The 21,023-nt window shown below is 42.6% G+C and overlaps 1 protein-coding gene across 1 annotated transcript in view; it reads left to right on the forward strand.

Moving 5' to 3' along the window:
* The window catches only part of LOC126336854 (uncharacterized), a 145,173-nt gene extending 124,766 nt beyond the window's left edge, over window positions 1–20,407 (forward strand). Inside the window, exon 4 of the mRNA XM_050000947.1 lies at window positions 9,418–20,407. Within this exon, the coding sequence (XP_049856904.1) occupies window positions 9,418–9,746 (329 nt within the window). The 3' untranslated portion in view covers window positions 9,747–20,407. The remainder of the gene's footprint in view (window positions 1–9,417) is intronic.
* Window positions 20,408–21,023: the final 616 nt, after the last annotated feature.

Consider the following 21,023-nt stretch of genomic DNA (forward strand, 5'->3'; position numbering starts at 1 on the left):
TAAGGTAAGGACATCACACGCATCTATGCCCGAGTCAGGATTCGAACCTGCGACCGTAGCAGTCGCACGGTTCCGGACTGAAGCGCCTAGAACCGCTCGGTCACCGCGGCCGGTCACTCGGATTGGCAGTCGTTCACTGTTATAAGATTGTCAACCAAAATAAGATTGTCAATACGTTGTACATTGTCAGGATTCTGTCCAGTGCTCGGTTTGCCACTGCGTGGGAGGTCCCATTTACTGGCGAGCCCCCTTCAACCAGATAATCAACTTGTTCAACTACTAACTGTACTGCGATCAACAGCGTCATCTGACATCTCCATACACCCTTTTCAGTTACTTGCAATCTTTGTCACTGTCTCGTCCTCACAGCCCAGGAACTCTATTACGTCATGTTGCTCCAGACGGACATAACTTGCTCCAGCCATCTTGATGAAGTGATACGACAGAGCGACTCGCAGAAACAGGTCGAATTAAATTTCATTACGAGCGGGAATGATGCTTCTATGACCCCTGTGAATATCAAAGATTTAGAATGAAAGTATGATTTCTGAAAACATGTCGAGGCATTTCTTTTGGAGTTACTCATCTGTTTTCACTTGCTTTAAATTTCCCACGCGTTTTTAAATGTCCCTTCGGCGAACTGTAGCTCACGTAAAGATAACGATACTGCACACGCTTTCTAATAAACGGTTTCCAATTTGCAGCATTTGATTTGCTCTACACCTTAACTACTAATGTAATAAAGGCATACTATCCGGTTCTTTCTCCTTGTTATAGACTTTATCTTATATTAATGCACTTTGAAAGAGAGCTGCCATCTTTCCAAGTCTTTCGGTAATTTCTTACGATCGTTTAGCGATGATGTTTTCCTGTACGCAACAGCATAGACAGCGAATAGCCTTATAGTGCTGCGATCCCTCATTTTCTTGACATCGTTTATTAGTGTTGTGCTTCTGAGTGTTCAGTCGATTCGTTGTTTCTGCATTATGCACAGAATTTCGACTTTCCACACATTCTTCTTCAGATGCAATGCCGCAACTTATGCTCTGACGTATACTCGCTACCTGGATTCTTGTCTGAACAATTTGTCTCCCCGCTAGTTACATTGTAGTTTGACTCCCGAACCCCACTGCGCCCTTTGATATTCTTCGTTTTTCAGAGGAACAATGTAAAACGTACATTGTCTCAGAATTTCCCAGCTCTCGTGGATGTGATTGGCCGGCGATATGTTAAGAAACTGAGTGCTTGACTCCAAGCATTGTTTAAATTGAAACCCCTTCCCAGTTCATTAAATTATCCTATTTCTATTTTACACTGAAGATTCAAAAGTCGTGGGTTGCCTCCTAATGTCATGTCGGACCTCATTTTGCTCGGCGTAGTGAAAAAACTCGACGTGGCATGATCTCAGTAAGTCCAGTCACTGGCGGTCCTTGTGAGAAACGTTGGGCCATGCTGCCTGCGAAAGTGTTACCGGTGCAGGATTTTGTACACGATGTCGATTATGTCCCATAAATGTTCAATGGGATTTATGTCGGCCAAATCATTCGCTCGAACTGTCCACATTGTCCTTCAAACCAATTGCGAACATTTGTCGCCCAGTGACATGGCGCGTTATCATCCACAACACGAACTCCCATGCAAATGGTCTCCAAGTGGCCGCACATAACCAATTATAGTCAATGATCGGTTCAGTTTGCCCAGAGGACCACACAGCCCACACCATTATGGAGCTATCACCAGCTTGCACAGTGCTTTGTTGACAGCTTGCTCCCCTGGCTTCGTGGGGTCTGCGCCACGTTCGAGTCCTACCATCAGTTCTTAACAACTGAAATCTGGAATCACCTGACTAGGCCTCGGTTTTCCAGTCGCGTCTAGGGCCCAGCTGATGTGGCTACGAGCCCCAGACAGGCGCTGCAGGCGATGTCATGCAGTTAGCAAAGGCACTCGCGTCGGTCGTCTGCTGCCATAGCCCACTAACGCCAAATTGAGTCGCACTGTCCTGACGGATAAGTTGGTAGTACGACCCACATTGATTATTATTTCACGCAGTGTTGCTTGTCTGTTAGCGCTGATAACTCTAACACAAACGCCGCTGTTCTCGGTTGTTAAATGAAGGCCGTAGGCCGCATCATTGGCCATGGTAAGAGGTAATGACTGAAATTTGGCAATCTCGCCACACTCTTGACATTGCGGACCGCGGGATATTGAATTCTCTAACGGTTTCCGAAATGGAATACTCAGTGCATCTAGCTCCTATTACCACTCCGCTGTCAAAATCTGTTAATTCACGTCGTGCGACCATAATCAAGTCGAAATCTTTTCACATGACTCACCTGAGTACAAATGACAGTCCCGCCAATGCACTGCTCTTTTACACTTATACGCGATACCACCGCCATCTGTATACAGGGTGTTACAAAAAGGTACGGCCAAACTTTCAGAAAACATTTCTCACACACAAATAAAGAAAATATTTTATATGGACATGTCTCCGGAAACGCTTAATTTCCATGTTAGAGCTCATTTTAGTTTCGTCAGTATGTACTGCACTTCCTCGATTCACCGCCAGTTGGCCCAATTGAAGGAAGGTAATGTTGACTTCGGTGCTTGTGTTGACATGCGACTCATTGTTCTACAGTACTAGCACCAAGGACATCAGTTCGTAGCATCAACAGGTTAGTGTTCATCACGAACGTGGTTTTGCAGTCAGTGCAATGTTTACAAATGCGGAGTTGGCAGATGCCCCTTTGATGTATGGATTAGCACGGCACAATAGCCGTGGCGCGGTACGTTTGTATCGAGACAGATTTCCAGAACGAAGGTGTCCCGACAGGAAGACGTTCGAAGCAATTGATCGGCGTCTTAGGGATCATGGAATATTCCAAACTATGACTCGCGACTGGGGAAGACCTAGAACGACGAGGACACCTGCAATGGACGAGGCAATTCTTCGTGCAGTTGACGATAACCCTAATGTCAGCGTCAGAGAAGTTGCTACTGTACAAGGTAACGTTGACCACCTTACTGTATGGAGAGTGCTACGGGAGAACCAGTTGTTTCCGTACCATGTACAGCGTGTGCAGGCACTATCATCAGCTGACTGGCCTCCACGGGTACACTTCTGCGAGTGGTTCATCCAACAATGTGTGTCTCATTTCAGTGCAAATGTTCTCTTTACGGATGAGGCTTCATTCCAACGTGATCAAATTGTACATTTTCACAATCAACATGTGTGGGCTGACGAGAATCCGCACGCAATTGTGCAGTCACATCATCAACACAGATTTTCTGTGAACGTTTGGGCAGGCATTGTTGGTGCTGTCTTGATTGGGCCCCATGTTCTTCCACCTACGCTCAATGGAGCACGTTATCATGATTTCATACGGGATACTCTACCTGTGCTGCTAGAACATGTGCCTTTACAAGTACGACACAACATTTGGTTCATGCACGATGGAGCTCCTGCACATTTCAGTCGAAGTGTTCGTACGCTTCTCAACAACAGATTCGGTGACCGATGGATTGGTAGAAGCAGACCAATTCCATGGCCTCCACGCTCTCCTGACCTCAACTCTCTTGACTTTCATTTATGGGGGTATTTGAAAGCTCTTGTCTCCGCAACCCCGGTACCAAATGTAGAGACTCTTCGTGATCGTATTGTGGACGGCTGTGATACAATACGCCATTCTCCAGGGCTGCATCAGCGCATCAGGGATTCCATGCGACGGAGGTTGAATGTATGTATCCTCGCTAACGGACGACATTTTGAACATTTCCTGTAACAAAGTGTTTGAAGTCACGCCGGTAAGTTCTGTTGCTGTTTGTTTCCATTCCATGATTAATGTGATTTGAAAAGAGGTAATAAAATGAGCTCTAACATGGAAAGTATGCGTTTCCGCACATATCTCCACATAACATATTTTCTTCCTTTGTGTGTGAGGAATGTTTCCTGAACGTTTGGCCGTACCTTTTTGTAACACCCTGTATATGCGTATCGCTATCTTATGACTACTGTCACCTCACTGTAGTTAGACTCCTTAATTATACCACCTTGAGAGTTGGCATTTACACCACGATACTACTCTTATCGTATTTCATTTCATGATTGTATTCTAAGAAATGCCCAGTGACAGCGAGTACCCGAATAGCACAACCCGCAGCTCCTGAGGAAGATGAGTCGTTTGTCGAAATATTCTGCACAAAATGGAAACAACAGCTCGGTTGAAAATCCAGAACAACACTACTATTGTTATAGTGCTGCTGAACTTGTAAGTGATGTATATGGAAAGTATTACGAGTACTGTTACCTTAGTCCCATACATGGCAGCATTTTTAAATGGGTGTCTGGTGCAGGAATGCGCGCCTGACAGATGGAAGACTGGTGATACAGTAGTACTCGAAAAAAAAAAAATGCGAGGACCGAGACCCAATTCGGTGAAATTTTATCGATCGATATGTTATTTGAATACTTTGGAAAAAGTCAAAGAAGACTCTCTGTGAGCGGCTGCTTACCCAGTGAGAACTCATTGGACTAAATCGAATCACTACAGCTTCAGGAAGGGAAAATCTGTCGTCGATAGAATAAATAGAGCATTAGAACAGCTCGCGATTATGGTGACGATGTTCAAGGAGCTTTCGATCATTTGCGGTGGCTCTCCCTTTTCGCCAGGCTCACGAAATTGAGAGTACCGAGTTATCCCTATTTGGGCGTGTTAGAATAGTGCAAAAATCGAGGGGTGGAATGGTCGACCCAGTCAGTAGTATAAAGACATATCGCTAAGGGATGTCCACAGGGACCCAGCTGTGGGCTAATCTTTTGGAAGCAAGTCAAGAAGTTACTGCAGTTGTGGCATACGCACACGACCAGCTGCTTATTGTTTCAGGGGATTTTACAATACAGATGGAAAAGGAATGTAATGACGGTTTAGTTCTGCTTCGGACCTGGTGCTCGCGAAAGATATTACAATTGTCAGTAAATAAAACAAGTTACATACGTCTGAAGAGAAGGTTGTTTGGACAAAATCCGATGAACAAAACGACACGTCACTCCAAATCTAGTAGATTTGTCGTTGTCTCTGTCTTCATCTAAACGAAAGATTGACTTTTAGAGACCACGTGAAAGCAGTATCAGAACGACCACCAAAAACTACGCACCAGACTCTTAATATCGCCGTAATTCAGTACAGAATACAAACAGACACAGTGAGACGTATGATGAAACTGTCTTGAGAGCTGATGTTTCATTCGGATCCAGTGTTTAGGCCCTCAAGTTGAGGCAGGGAAGGCTAGTGAAAATAACGAGGAGAATGCAGAGAGGAATAATTTCACGACTCACAGTGCCAGTAGAATCCCTAACAGTTATTGTGGGAATATACGCCATAGATTTGCAGCTTCGAAGGAACGGAGCCATTTACTGGGTACGATGGCGAAACGTGAATAAAGTGTAAGCAATAATGGAGAGATACAGTTGCAGATGGTTAAGCAAAGAATAGGGACGTATGTGAACAAATACAATTATTGGCAAAACAGTTAATTCATCTCCACCAAAGCGGAGTAGAATGAAATAATTCCCACAGGGTCATCATCCACTTCACCCGAGCATGGCCCCTACCACACACATTTATAGAGGTTTAGGTGTAACCAAGATGACAGCTGTTTGTATGGCGACTTTGGAACTCTGTAGCACGCCACTCTTCATTGCAGGAGCACACATCATGATACTGAACGCTACATGTGTGTTGTCCGACCAATGTCGACGTACGAAGCAACGATCTAGAGAGGCGCGCGAATCTTTGACGCATCTTGGAGGTATTAACTCGCGCAAAAGGAACTGCATACACACATTATTGCAACGCAAGCAAAGTGATATATCGTGCACAGCGACGTCCGACGGCGCAAGAAATTAAAATACTTGCTAACCCAACGATGCGACTCAGCCAGCGACGACAGTGACTACGCAGATCTCTTAAACGTAGATATGAAACATAAAGCGAGTCGTGATGGTGGCTACAGTTCAGTTCGGTGATTGTGTTCGCGAAGCAGACCATGGCTGCATAGGTTGTAGCTTGGGGCGAACTGATAATGAAAGGCGAATTGGTAATGAAGCGTTGCGCTGCGAGATGAGAGGCTGTGGATGGCGATTCCTGGCTCTGTAGCAAATGTACAGTAACCATCTTCATCTGACATCCTCACACAGTTCAGTGCAACAGCACAACGTGTTACTGATCCTGTGAGAGATAGAGAATGCCACCAGCCTAGGGCTCAAATGGCTCTAAGCACTATCGGACTTAAGGGACTGGAACAGAGAGAGAAGTAGAAACACCTGCATACCTTCTCACGCCCCTCGCTTGAGGAAGACGTTGCCGCAGAAACATAGAAATGTTGACTAATACTGCTAGAAAATACATGCTAAAGAATTTATCTAATGTTATAAACATACATAACTGAACGTAGACAATTTAATTATGTTTACACCGCTTGACAAAAAAAGTGAAGCACCCAGAAGATAGTTCCGCTGTCGACGCAACGTCGTATATGCACGCACCATCGTCGGGCATGTAAATGATTATAGCAGAACGGCCACCAGAGTACGTTAGCGGTGTTCGTGTTTAGTGTTGCTACCAGGCCTTGTAGGACATGTAAGTAACATGAACAGCGTTAGATGTTGAGTTGTCATTGTAAAAGACACGGAGATGCCATGTATTATTGTGAAACAGCGTTATCCGCAGCTGAGAAGACAGTCTTATTATGGGTGTCAATTCTTATTGTCGATGTGCATTTGGCTAACTGGTCAACTCGTGCAATATCCAGATCTATGGATCATTCGGATGTGACACCAGCCCGATGTTAGACAGCATGGGAATGGGCAGGCAAACCCATCGTTAAAGTAATGGCCGACCCACGTCTGACCAGCACAAGGGAGGATGACCGTATTGTGTACCAAACACGTCGTAACCATTTCACCACTGCGCCTGCCATCTGAGAACAAGAACGGACTCCCTGCAACAGTCAGGGTCATCATGACGATGATCATGATTTGAGATGGAGGGTGCTCGACATCATGTCACGAGCGCCCTGACGAAAAGTCAACATTCCAATCTCATGGGTGGGGACGAAGACTGTCCACATATGCGGAGCAGCAACATTACTGTGGAAGTACAGCCCCATGCCTATGTTCCCATTAACACTACAATACAAAGAGCCCTGGTGCCGTGACTGGGAAGCATGGGCTGCTGATGCACTGCGTCGCACTGTATTCAGCGCTGAAACGCGGTATTGCACTACGCTGCGTGAGCATCGCAGGCGAATATGGCAGTGACCTGGTGGAGGAGTCCTATTATTACCAGTGTCAACTTGTTGGGAGTCTTCGCTAGTGAATTCATGCCGTGTCTGGTAGTGATTGAGGGAACTTGGACGGCACAACTGTACATAATGTATTGCTCTGATGAAACAGTATCGTGGTACCATTTTGCGACAGGACAATGCTCGTCCACACATGGTACTTGTCTCTATGAAACGGCTGAGTGATTTCGAGGTAATTTTGTGGCCAGAAAAGACCTATCCCATGCAGGAAACATCTGAGTGCACCTCGGATGTCAACTCTGTCCCCTTCCCGGTGTCCGAGTTGTCAACGATCCGTTACGAGAGTTGTGGAGCACCTTTCCTCAGGAGAGGATACAACAACCTTATGACACAATTCCAATCAATCTATTCATCAAGTTCATAAGGGGCAAAGCGTCATGTTGCAGCGCGGGATTAGCCGAGCGGTGTCAGGCGCTGCAGTCATGGACTGTGCGGCTGGACCCGGCCTGTAATGGACTGGCCTGCACAGAGTCCTGACCTGAATCCTATAGAACGCCTTTGGGATGTTTTGGAACGCCGACTTCGTGCCAGGCCTCACCGACCGACATCGATACCTCTCCTCAGTGCAGCACTCCGTGAAGAATGGGCTGCCATTCCCCAAGAAAAATTCCAGCACCTGACCGAACGTATGCCTGCGGGAGTGGAAGCTGTCATCAAGGCTAAGGGTGGGCCAACACCATAATGAATTCCAGCATTACCGGTGGATGGCGCTGTGAGTTTGTTAGTCATTTCAGGTGTCCGGATATTTTCGATCACATGGTGTATAAAGGGCAGCGTAACATACAGAACCGTTTTGTTTTACATACTTATCCTCCTATCTTTTACTTAAAAATAAACAATGTTTGTATCAAAATTTCAATGTTTAATTCAGGTTTTATTCGAAAATTGTTGATATGTAAAGTCAAGCAGAGGGATCTTGTAGTAAAATAGAAAAGCTATACAGATTTATCATATAGTGCTAGAAAATGCGATTTCCTCACAGAAAAGGCAAAATCTAAAAAAACTGCAAAGCAAAATTTTTCAAATATTGTTCCAATATTTCTTCGACTTCTGCAAAACATCTGTCTCTTGTTATTAAACAACGTTCACACATATCAATAAAACAGCCTTCGATCATGATGAAAAACATTCCATTGCGCGCAAAGTAGCAACAGAAGTTATATGGATTTTTTTTTAATGTTTGTGCTTGTAAATTCTGCTTGCATGAAAAGTTATTCCTTTGGTTACATTAAAGCGCTGAAGTTACGTAATCAGCTAATTTCTATTACTTTAAAATGCAATTTATATTCTGCAAGGACATAAAATGCATAACAGACTAACGCTGAATGAAGGTTGTTCTAATTATGTACCAATAAATAAATAAATAAATAAAAGTCATCGGTTCGAATGGAACCGCGCGACCGCTATGGTCGCAGGTTCGAATCCTGCCTCGGGCATGGATCTTTGTGATGTTCTTAGGTTAGTTAGGTTTAAGTAGTTCTAAGTTCTAGGGGACTGATGACCTCAGCTGTTAAGTCCCATAGTGCTCAGAGCCATTTTTCGGTTCGAATTTCCTCTCTTACACATTCATTTTTCCTTCCAATGCTACCAGTCCTGCCATTCACTACGTCATTTATGTACTGTACCAAAACTGCCCGCCTCGTTGTCTGAGGCGCCTTGCCACGGTTCGCGCGGCTCCCCCCGTCGGAAGTTCGAGTTCTTCCTCGGGATGTGTGTGTGTTGTCCTTAGCGTAAGTTAGTTTAATAGATTAAGTAGTGGCTAAGCCTAAGGACCGATGACCTCAGCAGTTTGGTCCAATACGAACTTACCACAAATTTCCAAAACAACTCCAAAGCTACCAAACGACTCACGACCTATCCAAACAGCTTTCCTTCCGGCAGTTCATCTCATACCTTCCTGGGTACCTCAATCAGCAGAGCAGTTGACAGCGATAGGATAAGGCTCCAGGTTCGAACACTAGACCGGCACAATGTTTTAACCCGCAGGAAACTTCAGATCCACTACGGAGTGGAAATTCGTTCTAGTAATAATGTCTAATGGTTTCCATTGTGCAGGGTCGATGACGCGGCGGGAGAACTACCAGCACTTCGACGGCGTGGTGCTGGTGCTGAAGGCCGTGGAGGACCACATGGTGCTGACGTTCTGCGACCGCAACCCGGAGCGCTCGCCCTACACGCTGGTGTTGTCGCGGGCGCAGCGCATGCCCGGCGACGACATCGACAGCATCAACAACATGATGCGCTTCCGCGAGCTGTACATGGGTCTGGTGAAGAGCACGTGCCCGGGCGCCGCCGCCGCCGTTGCTCACTCGCCCGCGCTGCTCGCCGTCGGGGCGCTCGCCGCCGTCGTTCGCCTGCTGCTCGGCCGTGCGGGTCCGTCCTAGGACGCCGACCAACTCTGACGGCGCTGGTCTGCGACTGCCAGCGGCGACGTCCCAACAGCCGCCACCGCAGTTGCTACCCGAACGTGTGGCATTACGTGTACTTCAGGAACTGCTCTGAGCGGCGAAGCGCAAACGAACGAGTGCTGTTCATTTCACCGAAATGTGAAACTGTCGAGCTCCTGGTCCTTAAGAAAAACACGTCATCCTTCCAGGAACGTCATTACGTTCATTCCATCGAGCACCTCGAGACAACGTATGATGACGCAGTTTTGTGCCTTCTGTAAGTAGCTCGTTTCCAAAGACTCTACATTTCGAATATTTTTCCAGTGTCAGGTAATAACCCTTGACTAGGTAGAGTGTGTGCCTGCCGACGAAGGCAGCACTGTACCGTCTTCTACACGTATGCATTCCTTTTTTTACGTTATGGTAACTAATGCATTTCACAATGATCTTTTATTTACTGTTTCGATCAGTCAGTGGTCGTCTTCACACTGTTAATAAACTAAAATAGAAGACAAAGCATCTAGAACCTACAAAATACGCCAAACAGCTGTCTACGTAAAGATTAAAAAGACGAAAATGATACCTAAAACACTGCTGGATCCCTCTTGTACTGTTTTTCATCACAGTCTAGGCCAGTGGCCTTTCCGTCTTCTAAGAATACACCCATCTTTTTCTTGGTTTCCCTACGGATCTTGTACCTAATGACCCGAATTTTAAGGCTTGTTTTGGTACTCTTGAATCTGGCGCTCTTTGTAGATGTTCTAGCCAGCTTTGTCGAACAGACTTGATCTTCTCATTTCTAGCACATATACCAAGCTCTCTGCTTTTACGTCTTCGTTTCTTAGTCTATCTCATCTTGCACAGCCCTTAACGCCTCTTAGAAATTTCATTTCTGCGGCTTGGATTCTACTGTTCCGTCTTGCATTTCATAGGTTGATGGGAGCAACTATTTCGCTCCTGTAAAATAAAGAAATGAAAGTGCAATCCTTAGCATCCCGTATTGTTATCCTCTACACGAAATTCCTGCTCAACGATGAACCCGAAGGACTTCCAGATATACGATCGGATTCGATTTCGTCGTACTACCAAATATTTTTCCACGGGTAACGATACAGATATCACGTTGCCCCTTTAGGAAGAATAATAGGCTACTCGTAAAATAAACACCTTCTTCGATTTCTAAAGCCACCCTTAAGTGTAAACTAAGCAATTTGCTACCCACATATCTATCGATTGCGACGCCCAGTGTAGCTCTAGGGTAGAGAATGAAGCAGCAGTTGTGCAGCCGGTCGGCATCAAACAGTCACCTAAGCTTTTTTTTCTTTTTACTTACTTTTCCGTTTCTGGATTAGATACTGCATAGAATACTAAAAACAGACGTGGTGGACATATTGTACCTTATGTGATACCGGACAGCAGTGCTGTTCTTTTAGGTGCACACTTCGCTTCGCCGGTCATTTCCTCCCTGTAGCAATTTCACGCAAAGCACAGACATACCATATGTTACTGTGTACCAGTAGGTAACCAAGTCACCCATTCCGAGAACAAAACAAACAGCAAACAATTCGCAACAGTACTCTGTAAACATATTCAGACGTTTTCCGTCTCAGTGGTTAATGTTGGCACTGGTACTGATTGCCCCAGCGATTTTTTTTTAAATTCCCAGATGAAATAGATACTATATCATTAAATGAACATGACTGAACTAATCCCTCCTTTAGTTATCGGCTTTCACATGACTTAAATTTGCTGTATTATCGTTATATAATCCCAGAGACAATGTCGAGCATTGAAATAACTTAGGAACAGTGGAAGAGTGACGTTCAGTATTATACTTATCTGGAAATAGTACTGCCGACGTGAAAAGTTAGATTCTTATCGTACATCTATACACACACGTAGATTGTTTTACGTGTGACTTAAGTAAATGGTTATTGCGCTCGTACGTCGACGGAAGGGGATGACTATGAAGGCCTACTTAAAAACAGGGGAATACTACATTTGAACCGTTCGATATTTGCAACGATCTCGTCGGCCCAGGCGATTGATATCTCTTCCGCAACGAAGTTCGCAATGACAAAGACACTACTCGTCAGCTTCGGCGCCTCGTATGTGTCACACGATTTCGGTCTTTATTTTACCATTCGCAACCTCTTTCTAGGAGTATAGCACGTGCATAACAAAGACAATTGCCTCATTCGCTACCGATGGATGCTGAAGCTTAAGAGCGAAATAACTGGACGAGGGCAGCCGGATTAAGGTGCCTTAACGAATTTCGAGTTCGTGCGCATTATTTTGTACATCCCGCGTCTTAGAACTCTACAAATGAAGGAGCTTACCAATGTCTATAGCGTATTTTTGTGTATGGCGAAAACAGACACGAATACATCAATTAAAATATTTTAAATATGTAAATATGTAACATTCTCCTTGTCATTTAGCTCATTTGTATATTTATCTACGAATCATGTCATAAAATGCGCTATTTCTTAAAGTTAATACATATCAGAACTTCGTGTTGTAAAAAAGAAATTCTGGTCTACTATTTATTACTGAGAACTAACTTCAGTTTTAGGTCAAATATTAGGGTCATATATTGCAAAAACTAACTCGCATTTTCGCTCACTTCTTCTAGCTGTCTATATGAAATATATACACTTTCTACTTGCGGTGTAATTTTTTTTACGGCAGTCAGTAATATTCGCTGTTATTTGTGTCTGTACTTACGTGTGGTTTGTTGTAGGGTCGTACATGGAGCTTGCTTCTTGTATAGTCTGTAAGTTTCGATTCTGCTTAGGTTAGGAGACGATGTCGATAGTCTTTGTTTTTCGTGTTATTTATTTACAAAACAGTTTCGTAATAGTCCGTCGTGGTTGCAGGAGACCGCGCGGATGTCAAAGGACAAACACCAAGTACGTTACAAATTCCCTGACTCGCTATATCGCACAGACGTAGTTTCATTGGTGCTCACAAAGGGCACAGTCATATAGAATAAAGACAACAGTCGTCTTCTGCGAAGGCGAGGAGGATTGTTTCTGTTAGGTTCTCTCTTGTTTTTCTGTCTCTTTTCTATGTAGCCGTCCCCACGTCCCCGCCTCTCCCACTACAACTCAGCGTCAGGTGGCTGTGAGGACACACACACACACACACACACACACACAGAGACAGAGAAGAGAGAGGAGAGAGACGTAAAGTTCTCCCCTCCCTAAAATCCCGCGCCAACTACCTCTCCAAGCGCTTCCTCCTGTAACCTACTTACTGAACCCTACATCAACGTAGCTCCCTTGATCAGGCATTTCCTCTTCTCATTTACCCAAACGATCATGTTACAGCGTTCCAGATGCCGCGCATGAAGCACTTTACGTATTTGAATCCTTAAGCTTTTGAGAGCCAAACTCGTGAGAACTTCACAAGGGGGGGGGGGGACTGTGCACTCCTAAGGGCACAGCGTTTTTGGCAATGTTAGCTCCAATACAACTGTACAAACCGACACATAGCAAGTGTTCCATGCTTAGAGCTATATATTGCGTTCTTATTCATAGACAGAATCTTGTTTGAATTTCAAACTGTGCTTTAAAGCAGCAGTATTTTTGTGACTCATCAACATTTTAATGACTCCTTCACTTCGCATATCGTATGGTTCAGTTGCTGCTTGTGTTCTGCTCATCTTGCCAGAGAAAATTTCCTTCGTGAGTGTTACAAAAATTCTCTGGAATAAAGAGCATATGTAATTTGGATCTAGTGCAACGGTGTATATCCACTTTCTTGCGTGAAATGGGGAAGGAATTGAAGTATCGACACTTAAAAGGTGTAGTTAACTTGTAGATGGTATGACAGTCAATAAACTTACCGCTTTCTACGTTAAGCATCTAATGAACTAAATTTGACAGGCAATATGAGAACACAATTTTATACTTCTACCTACGCGAGATATACATGTGCGCATATCGAGTACAACATGAAGCATATTAATGAAGAAGCTTTAAAGTGGAAGTCTGTGGTAGTAACAAACATAACTGTCATGGCACAAATTGAAAACCGTTGTTGTTACTCGTAAAGAGTTGCATCATTACTAAAGAATCTTACCTCATGGTAACATATCTTACATATCTTCCTTGTTTTATTAATCCTAACACCCTTCAATACCCTAAACTGGATCCTACTTTCATTCAGCGTGGTGTGAAATTGCTTCCAGTTGCTGTAGTTCTCTCACTGATCTCTATGTCAGTCTCGTATTGTAACCTACTAGCTATCTTTTTACACTAATTTTATTTCTTTAGTCTTCCCATGTTTGTATCAATAGATGTTACATGTTAGCAAGAATAAGTCTTCTTTGCACTTCAGAATACATGTCGAAAAACAAGGGGTTCTGCATACGTCCTTATAGGGCAGTAGTTCCGATGATCAAGTTTGTTTTTGAGGGTCTACAAATCTCACGAGTCCTATCGCAATACCAAATTTTTAGAAGTCTTACAGATAATATTCGATTAATTACATATGCACCGATTCCTTTCTTCTGCCTCTGAGATTTCTCCGTGGGAACGCTTTCCTTGATTATAGTTTACCGTAGGACGTTTCTGACGGAAACTTTCGAGTCGGAATGTAAGAAGTGTAACTTTATGTTCTACCACCGACTCCAATAGCACTGCAGTAGATGTTCCACTTTTAAAGAAAAGCACAACAATGAAATTACTCAGATTTCATCTTTGTACAGTTCATGCGTGGACGATAAAAGCCATTCTCTATTTCGGCGTTAACGAGACTCCGAAATTTCAAATGCAAATAGAAAAAAAAGTTTCCTTACCTGTATCACAACTTTCCAGGAAGTTAAGTTTTTATGTGAAGGGCAAGGAGTTCATATTTTTATTGTTCAGTTTATTCGTCTCTTAACTTACATGATCCAGGGTGAAGAGGCTGATCCGTCAGCAAACAGGCACTCCGCTTCGGTCCACCAATCATAACAGCCACCACACGTCGTATACTATGCCTGTTATTTGCCCTTACCTTCTGCTGCAGCTGGTCTATGCTACAAAGTTACAGATAGCAAAATTAACACTCAAAAAGTACTTGATGAGGACATCATGCTGGTTACGATATTTAAGATTTCAGATTTCAGTGAGGTCAAAATGATACTAATCATTTATTTATACTCTCATAATTCAACAGCTTATCGGAGGTTTTTATGGTCTTTTGCTTGATCAGCGTGGTCACTACAGCCTTTCTGATTAGGGTTAAGATTTATTTTCAGTATAGATTAAAGTATTCTAAAAGTCAACAACCAAGAATTTGTAAAGATTTAGTACTTAATTTAGTAAAAGATCAAGCGCAAGACTGACTGCTGACTATTGTGTCTTTCCACCGAGTTCGCTTATAATAGTTACATAAAATCCTAAGGTGAGTTGACTCTTTTAGATTTCTGGTCGTTAGACAAGTCTTTACATAATACTGGCTCTCCATATTTCTCTCTTTTCTACCATTCTGTTTGGCATCATACAATGATTTTCTCCTTTCACCGTATCTACCAACTGCTATCTTCTCCTTGGTTTTTCCTTTTCCTTTCTCTGTCTGTTCTAAAGCATCTGTCAGTGAGCGCTGACCACTTGGACAGTTTCCTAACCTGTTCTTTTTCTTTTTAAAATCTTGCTTGTGTTTTTTACCCTCTACCCTTCTAATACTTCTCAATTCTTACTTTTTTCTGTCCAAATTATGTTTTACGTCACATATCCACATCTCTAAGACCACCAGTCTTTTTTCATCTTACTTCCTACAGGTGCACGTTTCTGTGCCATACAAAAAAACATTCCACACAAAACATGTATCCAGTCTGTTTCTAAGCTGTTAGTTCAGTTTTCCACATTGTAGCTGCTTCTTCCTGTTGAAGCTTGCTTACCCATTATAATTCTGGTTTTAATTATTTGGATCTCCTTTGTTAAAGTGTCCGAGTATCTGAAACATTTTATTTGTTCAGTTGCGTCCTATCCTAATCTTACGCTTGACGTTTTTTCACCTGCACCATTTACCATAACATTGATTTTTTTTACTGGCAGTGGAGTAAAACAGTTTATGTATTAGCTCCTGCTGCTGAAGCGAAATATACGATGTTTCAGAGCCTGTGTTGTTCTGATTACGATGCAAAGTTCCTCTGGACGTGCATGGACATCTGCCAATACCGGGCAAGCGACTTTCAAGTACAACGTCTGACTTGTGCAGGAATATACATAATGGATGTACGAGTTCAGGTCGTAGACACTTGGATGACAACATACGGAAGTTTGAAGTTTGGGTCTGGCCGGGAGTGGTACGCGGATAGCCCAGTGGGGTCCTAAGGGGCCCGGGTTCGGTTCACGGCTGGGTCGGGGATTTTCTCCGCTCACGGACTGGGTCTTGTCTTCATCATCATTACTGCCTCCGCCACCCCATTACCTGATCCATCTCTGAAAAGATGTTTAAAAAAAAAGCGTGTTTGGTGACGGAATACAAACTAGTTGCGTTAACTTCGGCGGTTCGCGTCCTGGTACGTGCAACGATTTTAAGATGTCGGGAGCGATGATGTGAAGTATAGGGACATGATCTGATAATAAATGATACAAAAAAGAACTACACTGAGCTCTCTTAAGTAAAAAAAATGGTAAAGCGACCGCTTGCGATAAGTGGGAAATCCGGGTTCGTGTCCCGGTCCGACACATATTTTCACTGTGGTCATTCCATTCTACAGCTAATGATAGTCTTTATTCGCAATTGCGAATTCATTTGGTGATGAAGGTCATGAACAGCGATAACTGTGTGTTGTCGAGTGAACGACTCTTCCGAGGCTCCTAGAAATAATAAAAAATCTGGCGTTATCGTACATAAGATATCTCTCTTGTGTCACCTGGCGGTTCACGTGACCGGTAGACCCACGAGCCCAGCTGGATGGACACCCCTGGGCGGAGAGCAGAACAATCCCCGGAGTGTAACTGGAGGCGGCGCTAGGCCCGCGGGCCAGGATTGCGGTTGCCTCGTTGCCCACAATTAGAGGCGGTTAAGCGCTCGCCCAGGGCTGGACACGAACGCCAATATCTGTCGCTGCCACGCGTATACAGCCCCGCCGCCGACGGCGGCGGCAAAACTTGTCTTAACACCTTACTATCAGTCATTACCGTTACTTAATAATGTATTTACTTTGAAGAGAGAACAAAGAACCCCATAGCCGGCCTCCTCACAACTTCCAGGTCGCTGAAATTTTGTGACGTGATATGCCGTTCCGGAGATAAGCAGGGTGGGTATAATTTTATTGTTTGAAATTTGTTCGTTAAGACAAACAGAAGTAGATTCTTATCACTATATAGTCCGACAGCGAAGGAAGACTGAGTCCCTGTCTTTTTTCGGTGTGTTATGAAACATTCTGTTCAGTCCATCTTACACGTGAACACTCTTAATTCTTCTTGCCAGTATAGCATCACTTATTTCGTAAATTGATTGCGATGTATTCTTTCCATGTGATTTTTTTCGTCTCTGCCGTAGTTATTTCATTTACCATATAAAGCGTAGATCTCTAGCTCTTACACAATCATCCTGTCTGAGTAAGTGCAACCTTTCACTTTCAGCAGGAACCTACTTGTGTACCTTCTGCTTCTTTTGAGGGGAGACTCAGTTCTCACATCCGTCGTACAGATCATAGATGTTGCTGTTTGTAGTTATCTTATGTAATTCTTACAAGACGACCTCCGTGGTTCCGAGTTATAGTTTTTGCCACTTACAGTGCAGGTACAGGGTTCAAGTCCCACTTTGTCCATGAGTGTGTGTGTTGGGGGGGGGGGGGGGGGGAGGGCTGGGGAGGGAGGGGGAGATGTTTTATGTTGTCTGTAATTGCTGGAAGAACTGCAGAAATAATTATACATATTCGTATGATGAACTAAATTGAAAAGAAGTTGAGAGATCAACCCGTCATTTTTTGATCAAAATAATACTATTTCCTTTCTAGCCACATTCCCAAGTAAGGTGAGGACATTCAACGATTCATTCCCTTAGGATGCATAATAGACTGTGAAGAATGAACATTCATCAGGTACTGAAGTGAAGTCTTTCACTGCAGCGGTGGACTGTACCCACTGCCCTTGTTCATGACTTCACGTACGGAAAAAAAGCGATAGGTATGGACAGAAGAATACTAACGGTAAGGTACGAGTAGGTACACCGTAAAGGATCAGCCTTTGATCCTCCTGACTTGAAGAAACCAGCTCACAACGCTTGAGAAAAATTTCGAGAAAGCTAGATAAAATGACAGATAGAATGAAGAGGCACTACTAGATGTGGCAACAGAGATGTATGTTTGGATGCACACTGTATCGAAAAACGAAACTTTCTGGTGAGTTAGATCGCCTTCTCAACGATTTGTTGCCAATAGTAAGGCATTCGTCAGGTACAGCAACAGAGCTATCGAGAACGGAAAGCTTTCAGTGTACCAAGAAAGAAAAAATAAATTTAATTTCCTGTAACACTACTTATACAACATGACACGGACTACAAGATAGAAGAATTTTATAGAAATTGATTTCGGCTGCGAGAGCCTAGGAACTTGACTTCTTGCAGAAAATTCAGTGACTGTGTTTTTAAGACGGAGTAGATACACAGATAGTAAGAGAATAGTTTGACAGAGAATGAATATATGTGTACGTCAAAAATCTACGGGAAAAGCACCTTAAATGGGAGACTGTTTGTCTCCCAGTTGATTATGTAGGTAAGGTACAGTTCTTTCTGTAATGAATAGTACTTAGTCATTATATGTTTCATTCCACAAAACCCCCTCCTATCGTCTCTCTCTCTCTCTCTCTCTCTCTCTGTCTCTCTCTCTCTCGGAATGTATATCTGTGTGTGTGTGTGTGTGTGTGTGTGTGTGTGTGTGTGTGTGTGATACGTTGTTCCTGCCTCAGGAATCCGTCGCTCACAGCAGAAGGTTCACGGTGCGTTTGTTCTCTCCCAGCGTATAATGTTTCGGAACGTATTACTTACACACAGAATTCCCTTCCTGCGCGCCCCTAGCGACCGTCAAGTGTCATCTTTCGACCGAACCACTGTGCATGCATCAGGAAACCATAGGCTTGGTGAGAAACGTACCTTTGAGGTTCCATAACTCGACAGATTATTTCTGTTCACCATTATCAATATCTTAAGTCCACGAAGTATCTCATTAAGGTTACTTTTAAGCACTTCAGACAGAGTGATGTTTCAAATGATAAAATGTTTCTAATTCCCGTCCAACCGCCCAGGTATAGGCATTCCGTACTTTTCTTAAATTTCAAAAGGCGAAAACCTCAAAAGTTTCTTTGAAACGTTCACGGTCGAGTTTGTCGAACTTTGTCGACGGGGCGTGAAATGCTAACCATCCTTCTGTCTTTGTGTTCTTATAAATGTCCTTGTAGAGATGGGTAGTTGTATACTAGGTTTTTGTACAGCCAAAATGAATTTTTCAGCATACAGTGCAATAATCATCTTCCATTGTAATTATGTATTATAGGGTATAAATAACATGCTCTTAAATGTGTCATGATTTGTACATATTAACATTTAACGTATTTAAAATGGTATAATAATTTTATGCTACTATGAGTAATGTTACTAGTACTAGTTATTCATTATATTGTCTGCAGAAAGTAGCATCATAACTTATTACAGCTGTCCAATGTAACTACCTGGTTAACGTAGTTAAGGTTACAAACAAAAATCATTAGTTACGCCGTAGTGATCATTGACCCTAATGAAATAGAATGAGTATGTTAATCATCGAGTCACACATTGTTTGTTCACAATGATACCACTGTGCTTTATTCCTTTGTAGGTAGGTCACAATCAGTGAGTACTGTTGCTTTACATAAAGACATCATTGTACTTTATTCCATGTACATAAAGAAAATTTGTCAATTTGTTAGGCATAAATGTCAATGCGCCTTCAAGTACATCTGCTTGCGCCTAAAAATCTGTAATGTACTCAAGAATGGAATTTCGATTGAATGACGATTAGTACAATATTATGTACGGTGCTGCCAAATGTGTTCTAATAAATTATATCCACTATTGTGCCAATTAATAAATAGTTTCTATTCTCCTCAGTTTTATAAACATCCCAACAGATTTTTGTAACATTTAGTGACATATTAATACCAGTATGATCCTAACAGAAATGTTATTTAAAGTGTGTAAGTTCCGTTCCTAGTAATAGTATTATACTGAACTATATCTATTAGGCAATCAGAGAAGTATGTCATCAACAACAGGGGGAAAGAAAGAGAAAAGAGTCATAAAGTTGATTATCATAATGCTGGAATCAAGTATGTGATGCAACAAAGACTCTTTGTATGTTTGTATCGCAGATCGTTCATAAGCTGTGACTGTGTTACCGTAGTGAAGGAAGGGGTGGGAAAGGCAATATCCAATTGTGTTCCATAAGAACAGAAAAATCTTTGAAAACGAAATATTTCTCTGTAATGTTGGCTACCATTTTCTTTCCTTCGAAAGTTACATCCATAAAATAGTTACCACACCTTGTGTTTATTAAATAACACATAATTTCATAACAATATTTGTACATCAATATTTCGTCCAAAAAAGCAATGAGTAACATGTAATAGCATTTCATTGCAAAATTCTGTTCAAATGGCACTACTTTTGAATAAACACAATTTTTGACTTTTACAGGGTATTCAGAATCAGTCTGAAAAGCTTATAAGAGTATTCCACGGTAGGTTATGGGGCGAAATAATTGTTGAGAAAAAAATTATATATGTTGCGGTAATGCACAGATATCTGTGGGTCCGTGACTGACCACTTGCTCAAATACTCATTACCAGTTAAACTGTGCCCTTCCGGAAGTGATAAGTTTAAGTTGGGCAACCAAAAGAAAAACAAGTTAGCGACACTGTTTCTGGCAGGTTGTTTGAATTCGCGCGCACAGCGACTTCACTGGCTAATTCCAGTGCTAATTAAATCGGAAACGGCACGATGCATCGCATTTTTTCTTAAGTATTATTTCTCAGAATAATCTGCCCAGCTATTCCCTTACAAGATTTTCATACTGTTTCTGACCACCCTGTGTAATCAAGTAATATTGGGACATTTGTGACAAGTAACGCTTCTCATATATATATATATATATATATATATATATATATATATATATATATATATATATATATATATATATATATAACTTTACGTAACGTCACTTATATGGCATCAACAGAAAAGATGATTACTGTCTGTAAAATTTGTCAATTCATCACTTATTTCAATAATGAG

Source organism: Schistocerca gregaria, chromosome 2, assembly GCF_023897955.1.
Source record: "Schistocerca gregaria isolate iqSchGreg1 chromosome 2, iqSchGreg1.2, whole genome shotgun sequence".
Classification (NCBI taxonomy): Eukaryota; Metazoa; Arthropoda; class Insecta; order Orthoptera; family Acrididae; genus Schistocerca; species Schistocerca gregaria.